We start from the raw sequence: 23,806 nt of genomic DNA on the forward strand, positions 1-23,806 counted from the left end.
TCGAACTCGGGCACCGCCCCCTCCCCGACCGGCGCGAGCTTATACAGGAGCGGGGCGGGGCGGAGCCGCCGCTCGGTTACACCAATGACGGAGGGTGTTACGGCGCCCCCTGGCGGCCGGCCGCGGCCCCGGGGTCGGGCGGTGCACGGCCTTTATTCCCGCTCACGGCCAGTCCCGCGCGCCGGGGCCGTCCCGACTCAGCAGCCGCACCAGTTTGGCCCGCAGGGTGCGCTGAGCCTTAGGCCTGGAGTGTTCCTCCGCATCGCCTCTGCTTCCCCCCGGCCCCCAGCGCTGCCTGTGGGGCTGCGGGGCGCTGCGGGCGGGGTAGGGGGCGGCGGCCTCGCTGCTGTGGCCCTCGGGGGCCTGGCGACAGCCCAGCTCCCAGCGCCCTTCCTCCTCCTCCTGCTGCTCTTCCTCCGCCCGAGGCCGAGGCTGGGCCGTGAAGATGTTCTCATACAGATGCTCGGAGAGCGGCTTGGCCGGGCACGGCCCGAAGTGGGGCTGCTGGCCGCGAGCGATGGAGGCATACAATATAGGGCCAGCAGCCTCCGGCTCCACGGTGGGGAAGCGGAGAAGGTTGGGCGAGGGATGCGAGGCCGAGTGTGAGCCTGGCTGCGGCCGGCCCAGCATTGGGCTGTGCTGGGGGTCTTCAGCCTCCGGCCCCCAGGGTTGGGTACCAAGACCTTGGGCTGCCAGCTGGGGGCTCTCCCGGCCCTGCTGCTGACAGGCGATGGCGGCGGCCACGGCCCGGCACAGCTCCGGGGCTCGCGGGGTGCTGAAGGTGAAGGTGCCCTCGCCCGAGTCGCTGCGGCGGCCGGCTTCAAAGGAGAAGATGTTCTGCTGGGACGGAGGGCAGGGTGAGGGGCTGGCACCTGCTACTCCTGCAGGTGGAGGCCCCCGGGGAGGGTGCACCTACCTGATCTTGGCCGAATTTGCGGAGGAACGGGTAGGGCCAGGTGAGCAGGGGCTGCTGGGACTGCGCATCCTTCAGCGTCAAGCTCTGGGGCAGGGCTGCCAGCACGTAGTGCCCGTGCAGCTCGCAGCGGGCGGCTGCCTCCGTCCTCAGCACCAGCACTGGGAACTCTGTCACTGTGGAAGCAGAGTGAGGTCAGTCCTGCTGCACACCCAGTGGAAAGCCCTCTCCCCCACCCCCAGCCCCACTGCAGCACGTACGATCCTGCCACGAGGAGTAGAGGCAGTTCTCCTCCATAGGGATGGGCTGCAGCCCGGTGCTGCTACTCTGTGCTGCTTCCTTTTTGACCTGGAACAGAGGGAGGTGAATGTGGCCCCCCCCAGCACCCTCATTCTCCTTGCCTGAAGCAGCGGGAAGATGCTGGGCGTACCTGAAAGGCCAGCTGGCAGAGCTGCTCGATCCACTCATCCCGATGCTCAGCTGCCAGCACATAGTTCTTCTCCGTGGTGGTGAGGTAGAAGGCGGCAGTGGCGTTGGGGCAGCTCTCAGTGCCCATGGGGCCAACAGAGACACAGTCAGACAGGCGGATGACACGGCGGGCGCAGCGCCCCAGGGAGGCATCAGGCACTGTGCCCTCATCCCGTGCATCAAACTTCTCCATGCGGGCCACACCAAAGGGGCTGGCAGCAAAAAGCTGTGCTCGCATCTTCCTCCAGGTCCGCTGGAATGGAGGAAGGGTGTGGATATGGGGAAAAAGTGACAGCAGGGAGCTGTCTGCCATGTCCATGTGGCTTAGGAATGGGCATGCAGGGGTCTCTGCCTATGAGGATGTGCACTGCAACAGGGCACAGAAAGCTGTTCCGATGCTGGACCGCCATGCAAATGAAAGCCATTTTGAGCTGCCGTGCTCCTGCTGGCAGCTCACATCTGCTGCACACAGCCAGGCCCTGCAGCTTGCAGCCTACTTCCTCCCAGGGGAGGCTCTGCAGCACCCGTCCCTTCCCAGCCCATCACGAGATGGAGGGGCTGCAAGCCCCCACTTACCTCAAGTGCACAGCAGAGCCTACGCCCTGGAAAACAGATGTGTGGCAGAGCACCCAAAATACCCATCGGCCTCCCGCATGGCCGAGCCATCAGCCCCATGCACGTGGGGGCTGCGCGCTTCAGCTCTAGGACTTGGCTCTCGCGGAGTCCCGAGGTGGGAGCAGAGCTGTTAGCACACCCTAGGTACCCCGCACACACAGTGAGCACAGAGCACTCGGCACCGTGAGAAGGCTAGCAGGAGGCAGTCTGTGAACACGCAGCTCCAGGGGCTGCCATGATGTCACCCATGATGTCCCCACAGATCCAAGCACACAAAGCCATCGCTTCTCCCACGGCACTGCCCCAGGACCAGGTTCAACCCAGCAACCCACCTGCTGCCCCGCTCGCACACACACGGAGCTGTGCCTCAGTAACACACCTTTATTGTTTCATTGCACGTCACGCAATGACCAGGCAAGGTCACAGCCCATAGGGGAGAGCACAAGCTTGTGCATGCACAGATGGATCCCTCAGCAGTGAGAGAGCACCACCACTACAGCTGGAGCCTAAAGGGGTCCAGCCCTGCTCACTCCCTTCCCAGATGGTGGGGGACTCAGGCCCAGACCAAGCAGCATGCCAGCAGTACAAACCCTATATCCAGCCACAAATCTCCCCTCTGCCCTTTACCTTTCCAAATCTGCAGTGCTGGACGTAGAGGATGCCATCCTTCACTGGTCTCTCCATGGGCCCAGCACTGCCCCAGCAGCCAACACAGGGCTCTGGGGCTTGGGCCGCTGGCAGCACAGAAATGTGACTGCTTCAGCCAAAGCAACTGCATAGGGCAGACTTCCTTCTCTCTGACACTTCCCCTTTTTGGTGTGTGGGATGACAGGCAAAGGCTGGGCCACAGGAGGTGTCCATCCGCCCACCCCTTGCAGCGGGGCAGAACGCATACTGTGAGAGTACAGCAGCTCTCAGGGGACAACCTGACATAAGCACGGCGTGCTTGGCTTAGCCCTGGCTGCACCAGAGCACCGCTGGTGTTAACAGGAACAGCTAGGATGAACAGATCAAGGTGAGAGGAAGGAGACTGTGAGGCATTGGAGGGGCTGGATAGAAGTCCCTAGGCATGGGCAGCAGCCCACCAGCCACAAACCAGTCGCCCCACCTAGAGTTCCCCCCACCACGCCCTGCCTGCTCAGCACCTCACAGCAGTGTGACACTGACGTATCGGGCTGCTGCAGCACAGCTCCACGCATTTCCATCTAGAGCAGGAGCTCAGGAAGGCTGAGCAGTTGACAGTCCCCAAAAAAACAGGTCACAGAAGTACAGGAGAGTCTTGTGGTACAAGGTCGGTCTGGGTTTTAGAATATGAACCCCAGGTCAAAGAGAAGCAGCCAACCTCCTCTCCTGGCCTGTGCAGGGGAGCACTGAACAGCACAGTCCCCAGGCTAGAAGTCCATAGAGCTGTGAGCTAGGTAGTCCTTGCGGCCAATGTTGCTGACTTGCTTGGTCTGCATTGCCTCCAGCTTAGGACAGTCAGTGATGCGATGGCCCAGGCCACCACAGAAGGCACAGCCCCGCTCACCTGCAATGGGAAGAAGGAGATCAGGCTGAGCTGTGTGCCAGGCCAGGTGACAAAGCAGGCACCCAGCAGGCAGGGAGACAGGAGCCACCCCATGAGCCTGAAGCGATGGGAGCTGGGACCCTATCTGCAGCCCGTGTCACTCTAAGAGTCCCACAGAAGTTCTCCATCCCAGCACAGGGTCCCTCACCTCCGATGTCCAGCATGGTCTCATCCCCACAGTGCAGCACCTGGAGCACAGGGGGCACCTTCTGCTTCGCCTCCAGGAGCAGAGCCTTCAAGTCCATGAGCACTGACTCATCTGGGGGCAGAGACACAGATCAGACACAGTCCTAGCAGAAGCCCAACACAAGAGTGCAAAGAATGATGTGCAGGGCCCTGAGGCCAGCACCCAAGCGGTGACAATGCCCCATGTCACCACCACCTCTCTGTGAACCGTAATCACTTTCCCCTGCTTGCAGGGGAACACCACCCACACCCAAGCAGCAGCAGCTCTTTGTCCAGCTGCATCACACAGTGCAGCTCACCCCACAGGTTCCCCCCATCCCACACAGTTTCTCACCACAGGCTTTATTGATGAAGGTGGTGGCAATACCAGTGTTGCCTGAGCGACCTGTACGCCCAATACGGTGAACTGCAAAGAAACAGACAGGATCAGGCCAGGACAAATGCAACATGGCACCCCTGTCCCACTGACCACCGCGATGGGTGCACAGCCCTGCTGGCCTGCGGCCACCCAGCTAGTCTCCCTCAGTGCCTCTGCTGGCCCCATTCCCCACCGTAGTTCTCAATCTCCTCTGGCATGTCGTAGTTGATGACGTGCTGGATGGCAGGGAAGTCCAGGCCCTTAGAAGCGACATCGGTGGCAACCAGAACATCCTTCTTCCCATCTCGGAAGGCCTCAATGGCTTTTGTCCGCTCCTCCTGATCTGTAAACATCCAGCACAGAAGATGAGTAGGTCAGAGCTCCCAGTCCTACCTCTTGCAGCAACCACTACAGCCTTAAAGCTGAGCATTACAAAGTCTAAGTCTCTCCTGTGTGAAAACCTACACATCCTTTCCCCGGATTAAGCAGCAGAGGGACCCGCAGGTCCCGCAGGGAGCTAGCTGCATGGTGCTTACATCTGCTATGAGAGTAAGTAAAGCTGCACTCCCTACCAGAGGTCCTGACATTGCCCCAGTCCATCCTCACGCAGTGACAAACAGCTATGTGCTGGGACCTCCCATGCTCACACGCCAGGAAGGAGTGGGATCAGACAGGACCACACCTCCACAGCACCCTCACAGACCTTTGCCTCCATGGATGGCCACAGCTTCCACACCCTTGAGTAGAAGATACTCGTGGATCGCATCGACATCTGCCTTCTTCTCTGCAAAGATCAGCACCTGCCACGACACACCTATCATGTAAGAGTGGCTTTTTTGTGTGCTGACGAAGAGCACAATCCCCAGAGAAACCCACTTCCTCTTGCTGAACAGAGGCCACAACAGTTCTGTGCCCGAGACTTGTACATACACAGAACACAGCTCCTTCCTTCACCAACCCCAGTACAGAGCAGAGCCCGGCAGCTGCATCCTCACTGCCATCTCTACAGCTGTGCTACAGAGCTGCAGTGCTGCCCCCAGATGTACTGCAGGAGCAGCTAAAGCATATTTACTCACAGGCGGTGGGGTCTTTTGCAGGCACTCAAGGAGATACACCATCTTGGCCTCCTCTTTCACATACTCCACTTCCTAGGAAGAAGCACAGAGAAGGTTCAAGCAGACAGCAGAGAAACCAGCACTGCATGGTATGCCACGACCCGCTGGGAAGGAGGACCAAGCACCTTGTGGGGGAGGCACTGGCTGCTCTCACAAACTATGGAGGCCTCCCCATAGTGTGGGGGAGCTCCCAAGCACCTCACCTGCACAACATCCAGGCTGGCAGCACCTGCTCGCCCAACGTTAATGGTGATAGGCTTCACCAAGGCACTCTTAGCAAAGTTCTGGATCTTTTTAGGCATTGTTGCACTGAAAAGAAGGGTCTGCCGCTGGCCCTGCACAGGGAGCAAAGCACAGGCAAGGATTTAGTGCTCATCCAAAGGTGGGTGCGGGGACTGAGCTAAACAGTGCTCACATCTTCTCAGCCCCGTACCTTGAAGTAGGAGAAGATGGTGCGGATGTCTCCCTCGAAGCCCATATCAATCATCCTGTCAGCCTCATCCAAGGCCAAGTAGCGGCAGATGTCCAGGCTCACCATCTTTTTCTGCAGCAGGTCCATGAGGCGGCCAGGGGTTGCCACCATCATGTGCACACCGCTGTGTGATGAGAAAGGCACAGTCGGGCACCCAGTTTTCTTCCCGTGCAGAAACATATACAGAAGGGCTTACAGAGCTTATGCTGATAACACCCAGCTGGCACATCACCTTCACCCCTACACCTCCCCAGAGCCATCCAGCCAATATGCCACCCCTCGGTCCCCTGCTAGAAATAAAAAGAGCCCAGCTTCAGCCCCACAGGACCCTCCCCACAAGGTCTTACTGTTTGATCGTCTCCATCTGCTCCTTAACAGACATTCCCCCAATGCAGAGGGCACAGCGCAGCGGGGGCAGGCTGTCCTCCTGCAGCAGGCGACAGTAGTACTCAATGATGCCATGGGTCTGCCGGGCCAGCTCTCGCTGCAGAGAAAAAAAACACCTTAATTCCCCACACAGGGAGCACCTGAAACCGTCATTGGACATCAGAGAGCTTTCTCCCATGCTCCACTGTGCCCCAAGAACTCACAGAGGGACAGATGATGAGCCCATAGGGTCCCTCTCGCTTAGAGAACGGCAATCTCTTCTCTTGCTCCAGGCAGAACATGATAACTGGAAGGGTGAACACCAGAGTCTTCCCAGAGCCAGTGAAGGCAATGCCAATCATATCCCTTCCTGAGAGGCTATCGGAGAAACAGGCCAATGGTGAGCAGGAGCAGTACAGGAGGGCTCAGAGCTCCAGATCTGAGCAGGGTGAACAGGGCTAGAGGGGAGCATACAGTTGGTGCTGCTGGGTGGACTGGAAGCAGCAAAACACTGCCTAACCTGGGACACAAAGCACTCACATTGTGGGGATGCCTTGAATCTGTATGGGTGTTGGCTGCTGGATTCCTTTTTTCTTCAAGCCCCTCAGGATAGCTGTTAGAAAACATAAGACACATATTCACGACCCGCTTTCCCTCCAACTCATTTTTCAGCCACAGCCCTCTGATCCGTGAGGAATGACCCTGATACAATCCCTGATACAGCTGATAGAATCCCTGTTGTGAATTTAAGCTGGGACCCTGCTAACAGAACATTAAGGATCCAACAGCTTCGCTCACTGCTGGACACGAGTCTCCCCAGAAGAAGCTGCTCCCAGTCCCACCTGCTGGAAACTTCATCTCCTTGAAGCTCTTGATGGGAGGTGGGATGCCTTCTCCCTCTACGAGGATGTGGTACTTCTTGCGCACGCGATCGTGCCGAGCCTCTGACATGGCCAGGATGTAACGAGGTGCTCTCCAGCTGAGAAAGCAACAGAAGTTCAGAGTGCAGACTGTGCTAGGGAGAGCCAGCCGACCCAACAAAGGATGACAAGAACTCCCTGACGGGCTCTGAAATCCCGCAAAGGAAAACAGGTGACCTCAAGGGGCTTCATGAGCAATGAGAACAACCAAGCCAGTCGTACACAACAAAATCTCCCCGGAGTCCAAGTAAGGAGCCTCAATGCAACAGATAACAGCAGCCCCTGGATAATGGGTAAAACATGCCAACATCATTTAGACTCATTTTCATTATTTCCATAATACTGTCTTGAACTTCCTGGGCTCTCCCTCTCTCATTCTCTTTGTCTCCCTCAAGGTCTGAAGACTCAGCTCAAGCCTTTAAATTTTACATAAATGCATGCATAAATCTTATTGCATGGGAAATAACATCCAAACTGACTCATCAGTCTTTCAATTTACAAAGAGTAGTAAGTAGTCAGGAAGCCAAGTAAGTATAACTCAGAGCACAGAGCAGTTCTTTTCCTACCAGTCTGTATGGCCTCCAGCTGTTGCCAGCTGTAAGGAAGTGATATTTTGAGAAAAACAACCCCCACGTTGCAAAACACACCTGGTTTTAATTGGATCATCATATGTAATGCCCTTTGCCATCTCCTTCACTGACATCAATGCTGCAAAAACAAAGGCAATAAGATTAGTGAGATCTCTCAGTCTCCACGCCCACAGACAGCAGAGCAAGGTGATCCAGGCAGCACCTCTGGGACAGCCTGTTGGAGCCTGGGGCCTGCAACTGCACAGTCCCAGCAAAGTCAGGCAGCTGGCTGTTAACTGAGGATTTTCACTGTGATTTCCTTCTCCAGTCCCAGGCTGTACTACTGTCCAACAGCTCTACAGGACACAGGGATGCCAGCGCTCACCTCGGCCCTCTGCCACACTCTCCAGGATCTTTTCCTCCTCCTTCAGCTGCTTCTCCTTGGCTGACTCTTTCCGGGCTGGGGAGAAGTAGGAAAAAAGTGAGAGAGCGCCCACAGCTCCCAGCAGAGCCCCTCCCCACACCGGCCCCACACCATCCCCACCCTCTGCCTTCTCCTTGAGGTGCTGGTGCTGGTCCAGGAGGCTGATGTTGGACTGCGGCCCCAGGGGGATGTCATCCTCATCCCCGCGCTGCTCGCTGCCGCTGTCCCGCTGCTCCTCCTCCGACACCACCTTCCGCCGCATCTGCAGCAGCTTCTGCAGCTGGAGGAGAACCGCGGGCTGAGAGACGCCGCACCGGTAAGGAGCCCAACCCCCAGAGCCCCGTTACGCCGTTACCATCTGCTGCTTGCGCTGCTTCACCGGCACGTATGGCACGTAGTCCTCGTCATCCTCTCCCGACATGTCGGATCCGTCGGCCGCCTCTTCGCGCTGCCTCTGTGGGGAGACGTAGGGTGAGCGGAGCGGGCGCGGAGCCGGGGTTCGCCGTTAGGGGCCTGGGCTTCACCTTCCGCTCCGCGCCCGGCTCCATGGCGTCGTCACCACCCAGTCGCCTCGCTGCCCCGGATGTAAAACGGGCGCGCCGGAAGTGACGTAAAACGAGCGTACCGTCGCCTAGCAACACGGCATCGCCTCCTCCCGCGCGGGAGAATTGGCCCTACGGATCCCCTCAGAGACCAAACTTCCGCGGAATGCGTACAGCACAGCACGCCCCGCCCGCGGGGCGCGAAACAAAGCAGCAGAGGCTGGGGTTAAATAAAATAAAAAATTAAAAAGTTCTTTATTGGGTCCAGCACAGGCCTTCCCCCGCGGCGCAGGGAGCCGGGCGGAGAGGGCGAGGGGACGGTTGGGGCGGGGTGACCCCGCGGTGGGGAGGAGGAGGTGGGGGGAGCCCCGGGGGCCCCGCGGGGCAGGAGAGCACCGGGGTCCCCGTAACGGGGGACCCCATAGAGGAGAGCCGGGGGCCCCCGGGAGGGAGTGGCGGGGCACAGTGAGGAGAGCGGAGCGGCCGAGGGTGGGGGGGGGGGGGGGGGGCGGCCCCGCACCTCACTGCGCTGCGCTGGAAGTGGTTTTCTTCAGGGTGAAGTTGGTCCAGTTCACGGCCACCTTCTGCCGCGTCTGCTTGGCAGAGTCCAGACAGAACCTGGCCGGGAGAGAACGGAGCCCCAGTGAGCGACAGAGCCCCCAGAACCTCAGCACCCAACCCCAGGCAGGGTGACCTCACATACACCCTGCCAGGAGATGCTGCCTCACCTCTTGAAATACTCCACTTCCCGGTCAGTTTCATCCATCTCTACACTATCTAAGTCCTTGGGTAGGAACACGTCATCTGGCAAGCAGAGCACAAGGTCACCACAAAACAGCAACACCCCTAAAACCCAGCTGTTCCCAGCAGGACAGTGCCAGGGATGGGACCCACACACACCAGGGCAGGACAGGAAGGAACCTGGCAGCAGGCAGGGCAAGGGCTGGGGAAGGGGCCACAGCAGCAAGAGCACGGCAGGGCAGAGCTGCAGGCACTCACCGATAGAGGTATTGGATTTCTCCACCTTGTTGCGGTTCTTCCTGCTCTTGCCCTTGGGCTGGGGGGATCCCCCCAGGGCAGCAAGGGGAGGCAGCTGCCGGTCCCCAGTGGCTGGGGTGGGCAGCTGCACCAGATCTGGCAGCTCAGCTTTGCCCTCTCCCCTCCGACCTTTCCAATCGCTGCTTCTCTCCTTCTCCGGTCTGGCAGTGCCGCAGCCCCAGGGTTGCCCCTTGCCACTCTCCACCTCAGTGCAGCCACCCACCCGCTGTGGCTCTGCAGTGCTGGGCTTCGAAGGGTGCTTGGTTCCCAGCACCTGCCCCTTCACACCAGAGTTCTCCAGCCTGGCCTGGCCACTGAGCACCACAGCACCGTCCCCTTTCTTCACCTGCCCGCTCTGCCGCTTGTTCTTTCGCTGCCGACCCCCTGCCAGCACCTGCTCTGATGGCTCTGGCTCCTTGGGCTGCAGTCCCTCCTTGGGCTCTGGGCTCTGCCCACCACAGTCCACAGCAGAGTCTGCAGCCTTGGACTGAACCCAGATCATGCGGGACAGGCTGGGCACGGCGCTGAGGCGCTTCACCACGCCGTTCTCGGTGGCCGTCGGGGCCAGCGGCAGCTCCCCTGGCCCATCACCCCATCGAGGGCCCAGCTCACCCCGCAGCAGTGTGTGGCTCTTGGTGGGGCCCAGGCTGAGCGGGGCGAGGGCCAGGTCTATGTCCTGCAGGTCAGAGGAGCCATTGAGGTGGGAGATCAGGTTCTTCTGCTCCAAGACAGCTGCCTTCTTGGGGAAGTCATTGACATCTAGGTTGAGATCATAGACACTGAAACTGGCCCGGATGGAATCCTTGATGGTGTTCTTGATCTCCTGCAGCCGGCTGCTGAGGAAGCTGTTCACACGCTCCAGCTCCAACTCCGGCCACTCCAGCAGCTTCTCCTCGGCTGGCTCCCTGCTCTGGCTGTTTGCAGGGGCACGCTCTGCACGCTTCTGGGCCTCTGCCTCCAGCTGGGCTTTCTCCTCCTGCAACACAAGTGAAGATCAGATAGGCCAGGAAAACATGTGCAAGCCACACACCAGCCTAGCCGGGCAGCAAACCAACGGCCAGTGTTCAGCATGGCTTTCCGAAGCCTTCCACTATCCCCAAACTGCTGAACTGTCACACATCCCCTGCAAGCACCACAAAAGCAACCATACTGCACAGAGAACACCACTCTGGGCACGAGGCACCAGTGAACAGCACAAGCCTTCATAGCACAGTTTTCCACTACAGAGGCTGCTTGTCAGAACTACAACACACAACAGAGCAGCTTAGCCTCCCCCCCAAATGCTTTAGGTAGAGATGCAGGGAAGTCCCCAAAGAACTAGACACTGACGCTAAGTCAGGAGAAGGGCAGCAAAGGACACAGAGCTCAAGAAACCAAACGGAACAAAGTGAGAGAATGCAAAGCCCCACCAGCAGCAGTCTTGCCCTGACCTTCTAAAAGGAGTAGGACAGGCCTCCCTCTTGCCCACTTCTCCCGCCTTGCTTAGCTAGGCAGGACACAGAGCAGCACTTCCCTCTGCCCAGCCTCACCTTCTTCTTCTGCTTGTGCCGTGCCCGCTTGGCTGCCTTGGCACTGTTCAAGGGCTTGGGCTCTGTGCTGTTGATGTAGTCCAGCAGCTCATCCACATTGCGGTGGTCCACAGCAGGCTCTCCTGAGCTGTTGTTGTGCCCTAGTTTTTGAGGCAACTCCTCTTTCCTCTTGGTGAGGCGCGAGCGCAGCTTCTCCCGAATCTCAGCGTAGTTGCGGCTTGTGGGAGCGGCTGGTGGCTGTGGGAGGTGAGAGCTGTCAAGCCTGGCAGGTACCAGAACCAGTGTGACACGCAGGCAGCCCCAGCTTCCACACTAGACACCCATCGCTCTCCCCAGCCACTCCTGTCCCCAGCACAACCTTTACTGAACTCCTTTCCAACACAGCCACAAAGATGATTAGAGGCCTGAAGCACCCTGATCCGACAGGGTACACACATACTGGCAGAGAAAAGCTGTGGCCAGACCTTCCCACCTCCATGCTCTCCACACACCAACGTTACACCACAGAGCAGAACACAAAGACCAGAGGTGACTGCAGAGTGGTCTCACTCACCGCGTTGTGGCCGAAGAACTCACAGTAGCAGCAGTCACAGAACTTCCCATCTTTCTGGTTGGTGGAAGAGGAGGTGCAGGAACTGCGCTCTGAGCTGCTGTCCTCATCCTCCCCAAGACCCTCATCTGCCTCACACGGCTGCGGCGGATGGCAGCTGGTACCATTCGGGAACTTGTGTCCTTTGCAAGACGGGTCCCTGAGGAGAACGGTGAGAAGTGAGTGCAAGCAAAGGAGCTCAAAATCATCCCACTAGGTGTATAAGAACACCTTTCCCGAGGCACCCTGTGCCAGAGCAAAAGGATTTGCAGGGCAGACAAACCCCAGCCCCCTGCACCCTCTTTCTGCAAGGAAAATGCTGTAGGAGCCCGTGACAGAAGGTATTCCTAACTCTTCACCCCCCAGCACTTCTAGCAGGCAGAAGGCTGGCCCACCAGAGTTCCAGCAAGCAGTGTCCCCTGCAAGGCCACGAGCTGATCCCAGGGCAGGGAGCGGTACTCACTGGGGGTGGCAGGTAGCACAGGTGAGAAACACTGGAACTGCATGCAGCTGCCAGACATCCCCACGTGCAGGCAGGCCCGACTCCCACAGGCACAGACCACCCAGTTCAGGGACAGGGCAGCCAGGGCACGGCCCACAGCACCATTCCTCTAGCTCCAGCTCGAGACTTGTCTGGCCCTCCGCAGGGAGAGCTAATCAGCAGAGAGGAACCAACACCCTCGACTCAGCATGCTCTCTTCCAAGGCACAGGTAGCCCAAAGAGGGCCAGGGGAGCAGGCGAGCAGAACCACCAGTCCACAGGCTTCATCTTCTTGAAAACCATTGCCCAGTGCCTCAGCTGCCCGATGGGTCTCACTGACACGGGTCCTGTTGGCCAACAGCAGGTTGACCAGGCGGTTTCTTTGGGTCTTTTAGCTGGAGGAGCAGTAAGCAAGCAAGCAGTCTCTTCTGCACCACAGTACTAAAGGACAACCGCACAGAGAAGACATGTAGGGAGAAAAACAGCTTAACCCTTAAAGACCAGGGGTCCACAACAGCAGAACTGGCCCATAAACACAGGCTCTCTGCACCACCATTCCAGAGTAGTCAATCCCTCCACAGGGGAAATTGCATCCTTGGGCAGGGGTGGTATCACCCGGTGAGGAGAGGTTGGAAACATGCAGGGCTCATCCACTCACCTGTTTGTGCCGGGCAGTTGGTGGGAGGCGGGCGGAGGGATGAGCGAAGTACTGCAGTGCCCATTGCAGGGATGAGTGCAGCCCGAAAGCGGAGGTGGCATCTTCAGCAGCGGCACATTGGCGGGGGGCAGGTGAGGGCTCTTACACGACCCTGGGCTGTGCGAGACTGCGCCGGTGGAAGGGGACTCTGATGCTGGCTTCGGGGCTGCTGCCTGTACGCTGGGTGCAGGGAAGAGTGCAGCCTGCGGGGTGGCGCCCAGCGGGACGTGTGGAGGGGAGCCGAAGGGTCCTGGGTGGGCAGGCATCTGCTTGGAGGGAACCAGCGCTGGTGGCTGGGAGGGGAGCCCAGTGGGACTGTTGGGAGGAGCAGTGAGGTCCGAGTGCTGATGATGCTCTGAGGAGTGGAAGGCTTCACCTGCAGACAGGCAGAAGCAGAGACAGTCAAGTGACAAGGCCACGCTCAGAGATAATCCTACAGCCCAAACGCACATGGGTCCCTGATCTCAAGCTTAGGCCAGCCTAGAGAAAGGCAGAAGACCTTTGGCCCAGGTCTCTACTAGTACCAAGAGGTACCATAGCACCAAACTTCAGCCGGAAGGCAATGCATTGGGTTGCTCCAGAGGGAGCAGAACAGACAGCACATCTGCATGGGCTTCTTCTACAGTGACAAACCCTGTCCTCCCCACCCAGGTACTCAGGTTAAAAGCCAAAAGTCATCTCTGCTCGCAATGGGCCTCAGCAGCTTCATCTGCCCCACAGGTGCCCTGACAAAAAGGGCAAAACATGGGGAAAGGCACAGCGGTGGAGAAGGCAGTGGGCCGGGAGGATGAGGCCAGACCTACCCCTGGTACACGCACCTGGTGGGGTGGCCCTCCGGCACATGCTTTTGAACTGCTTCGGCAGCGTCTTGCAGAAGTCAAGTGAGGTAGGCAGAGGCGAGCCTGGGGCAGCACTGCCAGTGGCGGGGGAGGTTGTATGGCCATAGGGACAGGCCTTGAGCCCCGCCACCATGGCAGGAGCCTGGCTGATGCACTCTGAAGAGAGAGCCAGGCTGGAGTGCTTTTCACCTGCAAGGAAAGCAAAGCGAGGGCCTGGCTACTGCTGAGTGCCTCACGGCCATTTCCGGTGGGAAAAGCACTGCAGCCTTCAGCACAGCACTTCTGCCTGCAGCCACCCCACTCCACCCTGCCTGCAGCGTGGCATACTGACACTGCTGGAGCAACGCTCCCAGCAAAGCAAGAAAATGCTTCAATGTCCCAATACCCTTTGCCTTTGCTGCAGTAGAAGCCCTCTGCTGCCTGCCCCCGCCCACCAGTCAAGTTGCTTGTAAGGATACAGCCTAAGCCAGAGACCAGTGAGAAAGCTCTGCTCGACCCCACGACTGGCTTCAACTCACCTAGCGCAGCAGGGGGGGCCCCGAGGGGACTGCCCTGTGTGGCCCCGTTGGTATGCTGCGAGTTCCAGAGGCCCGAGAGCTTGTGAGCAGACAAGAAAGAGCTGGGGTCCCAGTCCCCTGAGTTCCCGTGGCACGAGGAGGAAGAGGAGGAGGTGGAAGAGGAAGAGGAGTGGGAACCACCCCCACAAGACTGCGACTTGCAGGATGTGTGGGATAACGAGACCTGGCAGGGAAAACACAGAGTGAAGTAGGAGCAGGGTGGGGGTGAGGCAGGAGACCTTTGCCCCAGGATGTTGGGGCCAAGACCCCTCTCCACTGACCCCAAGCCCCTGCTCCTCTCACTGCCTCTATCCAGCAGATGGGCAGCCTGGTTCCCAGAGCCCAAGCCAACAGCCAGGTGGATGTCAAAGGCCACGTGCTGCTCCAGTTGTGTTCAGCATGGGCCAGGGTTAAACAAAGGCACACAGGAAGTCACTGCTTTGCCCTCGAGCTCTGCACAGGGCAAGATCCGCCCTGCCATGCACTGCCCCTTTCACCTTGGCAACTGCAGCTCTGGCAAGACCCAGCGTGGCAGCACAGAGTCAGGCAGCGGACAGCTTGCCACAGGGCCAGTGCAAGAGGAGCACAAAGCAAAGTGTGGCAGAGCTGGCAAAGCAGCAGCGCTGCCAGCTCTGCCAGGTAGGCAATTCCGACACCGCACAGGCTGCCGGACAAGCCTCTGCATCATCCCCTACCCCTTCTGAGCAACAGCCGAGGAGCTAAGGTTGGAGCGAGCAAGGGGCCCGCAGACCCAGCTCACACCACAGGACAATCAGCACTGCAAGGCCACGCTCCCGGGAGCCCCAGCCCTTCCAACCACTGCTCCCCGGCCGCGTACCGCCAGGGCCTGCTCCTGCACTGCCCGCCGCTCTTCCTCCTCCACACTCTTCCGGCAGCTCTGGCAGATCCACAGCGGCATTTCTCCCAAGAGGTTCTGCACGAGCGTTGGCACGAAGTCTGGTGGCAGCCTCTCACCCGGAGAAACCAGCCCATTGTGGGACGGGCCTCCCCAGTCCTTGCGCTCACGGTGGCAGAGCAGGCAGCACGTCTGCACGGACTGGTTGGCGGTGGGCAGCACCTGCAGTGGGACACACAGGCCACAAGTCACCCGAAAGACCTGCTGCAGGGCATCAGGTCAGCGCAGGTGCATGAAAGACTTCAGGATTCTGACTGCAAACCAGACTATTTTTTGCAGGCTGTATGTGGGTCTGCACCTTCTCCCAGTAAAACAGAGCAGCCTTGGGCTGCCCAGCTGCTGTCAGCCCAGGATGTGCCAGCTGTGGGTATTTCAGACCCCTGGGAGAACCAGGCTATGCTAAACCACCAGCCAGCACCACAACAGCCTGTGAGGCCACCAGCAACTCCCAGTGCACCTGTGGTACAGCAGCACCAAGAGGACCCTTAGAGCACAGCGCAACCCACAGATGTCTCCAGGCAGGGTTGACACGGGGGCCCTCAGCCACAATGCTCCCTGCTCATCCACTGCAGAACCCCACGGCAGCGCTCACACATCCCAGGTCCTCCCGCCCGCCTCTTTGTTCTGTGCAGCTGGTGGCAGAGATGCACCAGGGTGGTGCTCTCCCCGCACAGAGCGGCAGGGCCAGGGCTCACAGCCCAATGCCACTGCACGCACCAGAGCCCAACCCTCAGCTCACCGGAGGCCCCGCAGCCAGGACGAGCCCAGCGCGACATGAGAGCCCCCATTGTCTGCCACTGCGGTGGGCTCCGCAACAATGAGCGCACATTTAACTGCTGCCATGAAACAGATGGTGTCTCCTAGGCTCAAGGTGAAGCAAAGGTCAGAGGCCAAGGAGAGTGCAGGGGGGCACACAGCTCCCCTGCCCAGTGAGGCAGCCACGGCCTGGGGGCTATTGGGCCATCCCATGTTTCAGCAAGAGCAGGTGCAGCTGCTGCTCCATGCGATGGGATGGCGTTTCCCAGCACACCCAGAGCACGCAGGCAGAGCGGGAGGCTGTGCCCCGGGGGGGGAGCCGTGCCCCGGAAGACGAGGAGGGGGGGGGTTGTGCCTCAGACTCCCCGCAGCGTGCTCCGGGGATGGGTGCCGGGCAGCAGCCCGCAGCCCGCCCAGCCACTACTCCGCTCACCTGCGGCGGGGCTGGATCCCCTGCCAGGGTCTGGGAGCACATCCTCGCAGCGCTCCGTAGCGCTCAGGGGAGAGACGGCAGCCCCCGGCGCGGGGCTCTGCCCTGCAGAGGGCACGCGGGGCTCCTCCCGAGCGGAGCAGCGGGGATGCAGCGCGGGGCGCGCCGGGCACGGGGCTGGCGGAGCCGCCCTATCTCCCGCGGCTCAAGGCGAGCGGCGGCGGCAGACGGGCTCCCAGACCCCGCCGCGGCAATTCCCTCGTCGCCGCGGGATGAGGGCCGCGCCCCCCGCTCGCACACGCCGGTGGGAGCCCCGGCACGGAGCCACTCGGCACGGCAGCGCGGAGCCCCGCGGCCCGCTCCCATCCCCGCGCCCCACGCGGACGGGGCCCGGCCCTGCCCGCCCGTCGCGACCCGAGAGCGAACCCGGGGACGGCGCGGAGCCGGACGGCCCGACGCGAGGCCTGCCGGCCTGCCTGCCTGCCTGCCCGGGCCCCGCACCCAACGGCCGCCCCTCGGAACCGCCCCGCAGCGCCGCGCGGCCGTCCCGGTACCTGAGGGGCGGCTCTGCCCGGCTCCGCGCTGCCGCCCGCCGCTACCACCGCCTCGGGCGGGGCGGGCGGCTCCGGCGGCGGGGGAGGCGGCGGCGGAGGGGCGGGAGGAGGACCGGCGGCCCCTCCCGGACGTTCTCGGCGGTTCGCGGCGCCTCCGGCCACCGCCACCTTGTTCCGCCTGCGAGTCATGGCGAGCGCGGCCCGCCGCAGACAGGACAACAGCCAATATGGCGGCGCGGCCCGTCCGGCCCCTGCCTGGGGGGCGGCCCGGCGAGGCGAAGCCGTCGCCGCCATCTTCCGAGCGGGCAGCGCCGCGCGTTGTGGCGCCCCCTGGCGGCCGGAGGTGGCGCGGCGGCCGCGCGCGGAGGCTCCCCAGAGTCCCCGTGCCGCGCCCACGCGTGAGAGCTCCGGGGTCGGCGGCGATCCTCAGCGCCGGGCACGCGGCTCTGCACCACCTGCAGGCTGCCGATCCGCCGATCCATCTCGGCCGCGCGGGTTTTCCTCGAGGTGTTGTGACACGAGTGGGTTCGCACCCCGTCCGCTCCCTGCTCCCGGGATGACGGCGCTACCCCCATCCCTTGGCGGCGTCCCGACCGCGCAGCCCTGCTGTCAGCACGGGGGAGGTCGCAGAACCCCGTGCAGGTCAGCCCCGAGCTCGGAGTGGGGCTTCCCCAGCCCACGTCCCGCAGCCCCGGGCTGCCCCCAGCGCTGTGGCACACCGCAGCAACAAAATCCCGGCTCTCAGCACCGACGCGGCCGCCGCCGAGCCGAGCCCCCCTGGCCCCGGGGAGCGGCCGTGACTCAGGGACGTCCTCCGCCCTGAGGTGGAGCTGACAGAACGGAGCGGACTTTTCTGGCCGTGAATCGCCCGTCAGGCTTTCAGGCTTCTGAATTATCGGCGTCTGCAACTCCGTTTGGAAGCACAGGAGGGAACCGTCCCACGGAGAGACTCGCTGCGCCCCATGGATAGCGGTGGGGCTGGCACCGACGGAGCCCCCGGGATCGAGGGGGAAGGGAAGCGGGAACGGCGCACCCACACGGGGCACATCGGGCACCGCGCCCTGCCCGACGGGGATCCGCCCTCGGTAAGAAAGCGGCGAGAAACCGGTCCGTCGGGTGGCGACCGCTTCCCTGCACCGGGCCGTCCCCAGGTTCCGCCGAGGGCAGGGAACGTCCCGCCGGGTTTCGGCGACCGCGGTCCCGGAGGTGGGCAGACACCGCCCCGCCCCCGGGCGGTGCCCGGTGCCGGCCCGCCCCGTTGGCGAGCGGCGGGCGCGGGGAGCCGGGCGGCGGCAGAACTCCTGGTCACGCCATGCTGCCCGCCGCCCTCCGGAGATGGCTGCATCGGCCCAAGGTGAGAGCAGCGGCGGCTGTTCCCAGTTCCCGGTACGGCACGAGCAGCCCCGACGGGGCGGCCGCCATACCCGGAGTTTCGCTGCCCACGCGCTGCTGCCGGTGGGCACCTGGCGCCGAGAATGGGCGGCGGGGGGGGGCGGAGCCCCCTCGCTGTGGAGCGGTCCCGGGGGTACCGGAGATGGGTGGCGGGGCTCGGGAGCTCGCAGGAAGCGAAGCAGAGCCGGGCCCTCCCGGAGCAGGGCGGGAGGAGGAAGCGGTGCCGCGGGCCCGGCCGGTGACTCACGGTGTGGCGGTGCCGGGGGAGCCCGACAGGACCGGGCAGCTCCGGGGCCGCCCCAGATCGCTGGGACCGATCCTCGGCAACCCCGGCCCCGCAGCCTCGGCCACCACGGGAGAGTTCTGGGGAGCGGTTGGGCGGGGGTGAATTACGGTCAGCCTTCCTGCAGACCTTTCACCCGCTGCCGTGTTTACGGGCCTGTATGGATCTGTGCCCACACTGCCGGGATGAGGGCGAGCTTGTTCGTCCTGCTCTGCTCTGGAGAAACGGAGGCATGGGTGGGGACAGCGGGGCGGCTCCATCTGGGGCCCCGCCGTGTGTGAGCCCCATCGCTTGTCCTCTGCCTGCAGCGCTCCGACCCCCGGCTGCTCTCGCAGTTCTTCTTCGCCGATGAGCGGGTGACGCGGGTGGTGGCTGAGATCAACGGGCTGGATGCTGAGCTGGACCCGCAGCAGTACCTGGTGCTCCTCAACCAGCTCCACGTCAGCCAGGTGCGGCACAGTGACCTCAGTGCACGGCTCATGGCTCTTGGGGTGGCCGCGGTGACGTCTCTGTTCCCACCAGGCTCAGCTGCTGGCAGTCATTGAGCACATCATGGAGGAGTGCATCCCCACGCAGAGGCACAGCCGTGATTACCTCGTCAAGTTCCCTGAGGAGCTCTTGGTGGACAACCTGGGGAACCACATGTTGTTTGCTGCCGAGGTCAGCCCCTGAGGAGGGGATGACAAGCTGGGGGTGAGCTCCAGGCTCTGTCCCCTGGCTTCCCCTGGTCCCGGTTCCTGACACATCCCTGGTCTCGGCAGTGTCTTCTGGCAGGGACCTTCCTTGAGGTGGAGGAGGCGGATGGGGCACAGCTGAGGCCGCGTGCGAGGAACCTGCTGTGCAGCCTGGAGCTGGTGCGGGCACTGCTGCGGGAGCAGAGCCTGAGCCATCCCAGCACCTACCCTGAGCCCGTGCGGGCTGCACTCATCCAGTTTGACCGCCTGTTTGCTGAGTTTGAGCTCAGGTGGGGACTGGGTGTTGAGGCTGTGGGGGCTCAGTGGGGTCCAGTGGCACCTCACTGACCCCCAACTTTACAGCTACGTGTCCTCGCTGGTGGCAGTGAAATCCCCTGATGAGATCTACAGGCAGCAGGAGATCATTGTGCTCTTCTGTGAGACAGTGGAGAGGTGGGGACACGGTGTGCTGGGGAGGGCATGAGGCATCCTCCTGGCATCACCCCAGCCCCATTGTAAGGCTGTGTGCTCCCCAGAGCCCTGCGCTTGGGCTATCTGACCCAAGAGATGATTGATGGCTACGAACCACTGCTGATGTTCACCATCCCTCGCCTGGCCATCATCAGGTGCGTGCAGCCCCCTGCCCCACCAGGAGTGCCCAGGGGTGCCCTGTGCTGATCCCTCCACCCTATGTTCCGTGCTGTCCCCTCACAGCGGTCTCCTCATCTACCCTGAGGGTCCACTCAGCCTGGAGCGCAGCCCTGAGCAGATGTCACGGGTGTTCAGCCCCTTCTACAATCTGCTGATGAAGATCAGGTATGTGGGCAGCAGGGTAGGGGGCAGCAGTGTGGGCATGATGTGGGGTCACGCTGTCACCTTCCTGCAGGGATCTGCTGTGGGTGCTGTCAGCAGAGGAGCTGTGCCTGCTGGAGAGGAGCCTTTGTGCAGCTGAAGCAGAGGATTCCTGCAGCTCAGTTACCCCACCAGCCTGGGGGGAAGCAGTGCCCAGAGTGGCACCCCCTACTCCGTGGGGTCTCCTGGAGAGTCCCCACACCACCCCTGTACACCACAGTTTTATGGGGAGGTTGGGTGCAGTGGACGACCCATGCACAGAGAGGCACGTGGGGGTCTGCTTGGGAGGGAGCACGGATGGGGTGTGCCGATCCCTGCCTGGTGGGATAGGGCTTTTTTGTTCCATGCGGTGGGTGACGATCACCTCCCCATACACAGCCCCCAGCACTCCCCGGGGCCACGGCTGGAGGCCACACTGGGTTCCCGCTGCTCGGAGCTGCGCTCCCGCTACAGCAGCACTAAGGACATGCTGCACACCCTCTTCGTCTGTATTTCTGGTGAGTGAGTGCTGCGTCCCCCTCCCGACCCCACGCTCACAGAGTGCCCTGAGTTCACATCCCCATACAGGGGTGGCTGATCAGCTCCAGACCAACTTTGCCAGTGATCTGCGCAGCATCCTGAAAACCGTCTTCCAGATCGTAGCCTCACCAGCAGAAACCTCAGAAGAGACAGGCGGCAGTAGTGCGTAACAGGGCTGGCACGAGGCATGGCTCCTCCTGTCCCTGGGGAAATGGGGCTGTGATAACAGCGTGGGGACAGCATAGCCACAGTGCCCAGCTGGGGATGCTGGCAGCCATGGCGTGCAACATGTCCCACCCACGGGGACACTCGCGGGGCTGAGCCCTGCCCCGGTTCAGACAGATAAATAACTTTGTCCCCACAGAGGATGAGGACGGCGAGCTGTGTGCAGGTGATGTGCCCCACGTGGATGACTGCCCCCTGTGCCCCAGCCCCAGAGATGCCACCGGGCTCCAAAGGGCAGGTAAGGGGCAGTGGAGCTGGAGGGCGGTGCCAGCTGGGTGGCTGTGCTCTGACCGGGGCGGGGACCCCCGGTAACCCTCCCGTTGCTTTCCCCTTCACATTTCCTCAGCAGGAGCGCGCAGACGGCCCGAGTGGGTGCCGGACAGCAGCAGCAGCCACTGCTCTGCCTGCCGTGCTCCCTTCACCCTGCTGCGCCGCCGCCACCACTGCCGCAGTTGTGGGAAGGTACGGGGAGGGGGGGGGGGGGTGCTGGGCCGGGTGCGGGGCTGCAGGGCCGTGGTTCTACTCGGTGCCGCTCTCTCTGCAGATCTTCTGCGCCCGCTGCTCGCCGCACACCGCTGCGCTGCCACACTACGGCCAGCCCAGACCTGTGCGTGTCTGCACGCACTGCCACGCCACGCACCTCCCGTCCTGGCGTAGCCGCACCCGCTGAGGGGCCCTGGCTGCGGGACGCGGCTGTGGGGCTGCTGGGCAGACCCCGTACCCGTGGGGCCAGGTGGGCGCAGGACCGCTCGCCCCGTGCCCGCAGAGCCTGGCGCTGCTCCATCCCCAGGGCTGAAAACGCGCCTCGTTGCGGTTTTGCTTCGTTGTGTTTCTTTGCAGGTGAACTTTGGCTGCTGTCGGGCCCAGGGCAGAGTCTCTCCCCCCCCCGGGGACCGTCATGAGAAGGGCGCGAGCAGCCCTCACGTGACGGCACCGCCCGGGGGCCGATGCGGGCCGGGCCCTCGGGGGGCTCCGACACCGGCGGGATCTTAATAAAGAGATGGAACAGCCGCGTGGGCCGGGCCGAGTGCCGCGCCGGGGTGGGTGGGAGCTCACGCAGCGCGGCTGCAGAGGTGCGCGCGGCCTGCAGGCGCAGCCAGGGGCGCACACGAAGGTGCGCGGCTGCGCCCGCCGCCCCGCGCGTCCACGTGCACGCAAGCACGTGCCATCCGCGCCCGTTCAGCGCACACGCGCGCAACGTACGCACGCCTGCGACGCGCGCGGGCCGGACGCGCACACGCTCACGACGCTCGCAGAGACGCGCGCCCGGTGCGCACCCACGTGACGGCCGCGCGCTCCGACGCGCCGGGGAGTGGCCGAACGCGAGGGGGCGTGGCCTGCGCCGAGGCGGGCGTGGTCTGCCGCGAGGGGGCGTGGTCTGCCGCGAGGGGGCGTGGCCCCGCCCCGCTCCGATTCAAATTTGAAGCACGAGCTTTCCCGCCCGAAGTTGTTTCCCCGGCGCGCCGACGTCAGCCCCGCGGGGCCGCGCGCGGCCAATGGGCGCTCCCGCCGCCCGGCCCGGCCCCGCCGCCACCTCCCGCGGCGCCCGCACCCGGCGGGGCCCGGCCGCAGCCATGGAGCGCGCGGCCTCCAGCATCCAGGTGCTGCTGCAGGCGGCCGAGTTCCTGGAGCGGAGGGAGCGGCGCGACCGGATCGCCCCGTGCCTGGCGGAGGCCGAACACGGGTACGCCTCGCCGTGCCCTGCGCGGCTCCGCCAGGCCGGGGACGGCGGCAGGTGAGCGGCGCGCGGGGGGAGCGTCACCGCCTCCCGGTGCCGGTCCCGGTGCTGACGTCCCGCGCGCTCCCGCAGGTCGGTGCACAACGCGTTGGAGAAGCACAGGTACCGGCGGGGGAACGGAGCGGGGCGCGGGGCCGGGCCGGGCCCTGTTGCGCTGACCGCCGTCTCGGCCGCAGGCGGGCGCAGCTCCGGCGCTGCCTGGAGCAGCTGAAGCAGCAGGTGCCGCTGGGCTCGGGGCCGGCCCGGCCCACCACGCTGAGCCTCCTGCACCGCGCTCGGCTGCACATCCAGGTGAGCTCAGCCAGGCGCCGGTGGAGGGGAGGGGTCCGCATCCCTCCGTTCTCCCTCAAACCTGACCGCCAGCCGGGTCCCGCAGCGGCTGCAGGAGCAGGAGGTGAGAGCGCGCCGGGTGAAGGACCGCCTGCGGAGCCGGCAGCAGAGCCTGCGGCAGCGGCTGGAGCAGCTGCTGAGCCCTGGCGGGGCCGAGCGGAGCCGTGCCGACAGCCTGGACTCGTCACAGCTCTCGGAGCAGTCGGGCTCAGACGGAGGTCTGTATGAGGGTGATTGGGGGGGGGCATTGGGCGGCCGCTGGGCGCTGACCCTGCCCCTCTGCGCAGAGGAAGCCGAGGTCGACGTGGAGGGTGCAGGGCTCGGTGCGGAGCCGCTGGTTGGCTTCTGCACCGGGAAAGACCACAGCTACTCCAGCCCCCGCAGCCCCTGGTCCTGACAGCACTGTCCTCCAGGACACACGCCACATCGACCCGGGGCTGTGGGGGGCATCGGGTGCCTGGTGCATCCCTACCCCAGGTGGCTGAGTAGAGCTGGGTGCTGGGCCCCACTCTGCACAGCAAAGTACTGGGGGGCGTGGAAGGCACTGGCAAACAGCCTGGCCCCAGTGGGGACGTGCTGTGATTGTGTACAGTGGACGCAGAGCAGTGCCCACCCCCCAGATGCAGCTACAGGCTAGCCCTGCTGGAGCCAGGAAGGGGAAGTAAGCATGCTTAGCAATGCTTCGTGCCCCCACCATACCCTGACTCCTCTCTCTTGTATATACTGATACTATTATTGCAGTAAAGGCACTTGGTTAAACTGTGTCTGCTTCTTGCCTGTGGCCGGCAGGACTCGCTGCCTGCATCCATCCCCAGAGCTCTGCTCCAAAAGCCCAGCCCTCAGCCAAGTCAGAGGTGGAAGTCGACTCTTTAATGATAATTACATCTTAGGA

At 62.8% G+C, this 23,806-nt stretch overlaps 4 protein-coding genes across 4 annotated transcripts; 1 reads left to right on the plus strand and 3 right to left on the minus strand.

Annotated features, from left to right (window-relative positions):
• Positions 1–162: 162 nt before the first annotated feature.
• Positions 163–2,680, minus strand: DOK3 (docking protein 3; the record flags this gene model as incomplete). The annotated part of the gene is made up of 5 exons (XM_079542421.1): positions 163–837; positions 917–1,089; positions 1,174–1,261; positions 1,344–1,634; positions 2,624–2,680. The coding sequence occupies 5 exons, from the start codon at positions 2,678–2,680 to the stop codon at positions 163–165; spliced, it is 1,284 nt and encodes a 427-aa protein (XP_079398547.1).
• Positions 2,681–3,387: 707 nt separating this feature from the next.
• On the minus strand, positions 3,388–8,521 carry DDX41 (DEAD-box helicase 41; the record flags this gene model as incomplete). The annotated part of the gene is made up of 17 exons (XM_079542187.1): positions 3,388–3,524; positions 3,712–3,822; positions 4,084–4,155; positions 4,301–4,450; positions 4,811–4,907; positions 5,184–5,255; positions 5,426–5,557; positions 5,656–5,818; positions 6,042–6,178; positions 6,285–6,438; positions 6,601–6,673; positions 6,903–7,039; positions 7,628–7,688; positions 7,935–8,009; positions 8,094–8,253; positions 8,329–8,427; positions 8,498–8,521. 17 exons carry the CDS (start codon positions 8,519–8,521, stop codon positions 3,388–3,390), a joined length of 1,854 nt encoding a protein of 617 aa, XP_079398313.1.
• Positions 8,522–9,036: 515 nt separating this feature from the next.
• Positions 9,037–17,195, minus strand: FAM193B (family with sequence similarity 193 member B; the record flags this gene model as incomplete). The annotated part of the gene is given in 12 exon segments (XM_079542612.1): positions 9,037–9,133; positions 9,244–9,319; positions 9,515–10,529; positions 11,083–11,319; positions 11,636–11,831; positions 12,811–13,225; positions 13,668–13,877; positions 14,207–14,429; positions 15,084–15,323; positions 16,902–17,101; positions 17,104–17,165; positions 17,167–17,195. Coding segments are annotated over 12 exon segments (3,000 nt in total).
• A 5,225-nt stretch (positions 17,196–22,420) lies between these two features.
• Positions 22,421–23,311, plus strand: MXD3 (MAX dimerization protein 3; the record flags this gene model as incomplete). The annotated part of the gene is made up of 4 exons (XM_079542251.1): positions 22,421–22,581; positions 22,657–22,686; positions 22,761–22,875; positions 22,961–23,311. The coding sequence occupies 4 exons, from the start codon at positions 22,421–22,423 to the stop codon at positions 23,309–23,311; spliced, it is 657 nt and encodes a 218-aa protein (XP_079398377.1).
• Between the last annotated feature and the right edge of the window lie 495 nt (positions 23,312–23,806).

The sequence above is a fragment of the Tetrao urogallus genome, assembly GCF_951394365.1.
Source record: "Tetrao urogallus genome assembly, chromosome: 14".
In the NCBI taxonomy this organism is placed as follows: domain Eukaryota; kingdom Metazoa; phylum Chordata; class Aves; order Galliformes; family Phasianidae; genus Tetrao; species Tetrao urogallus.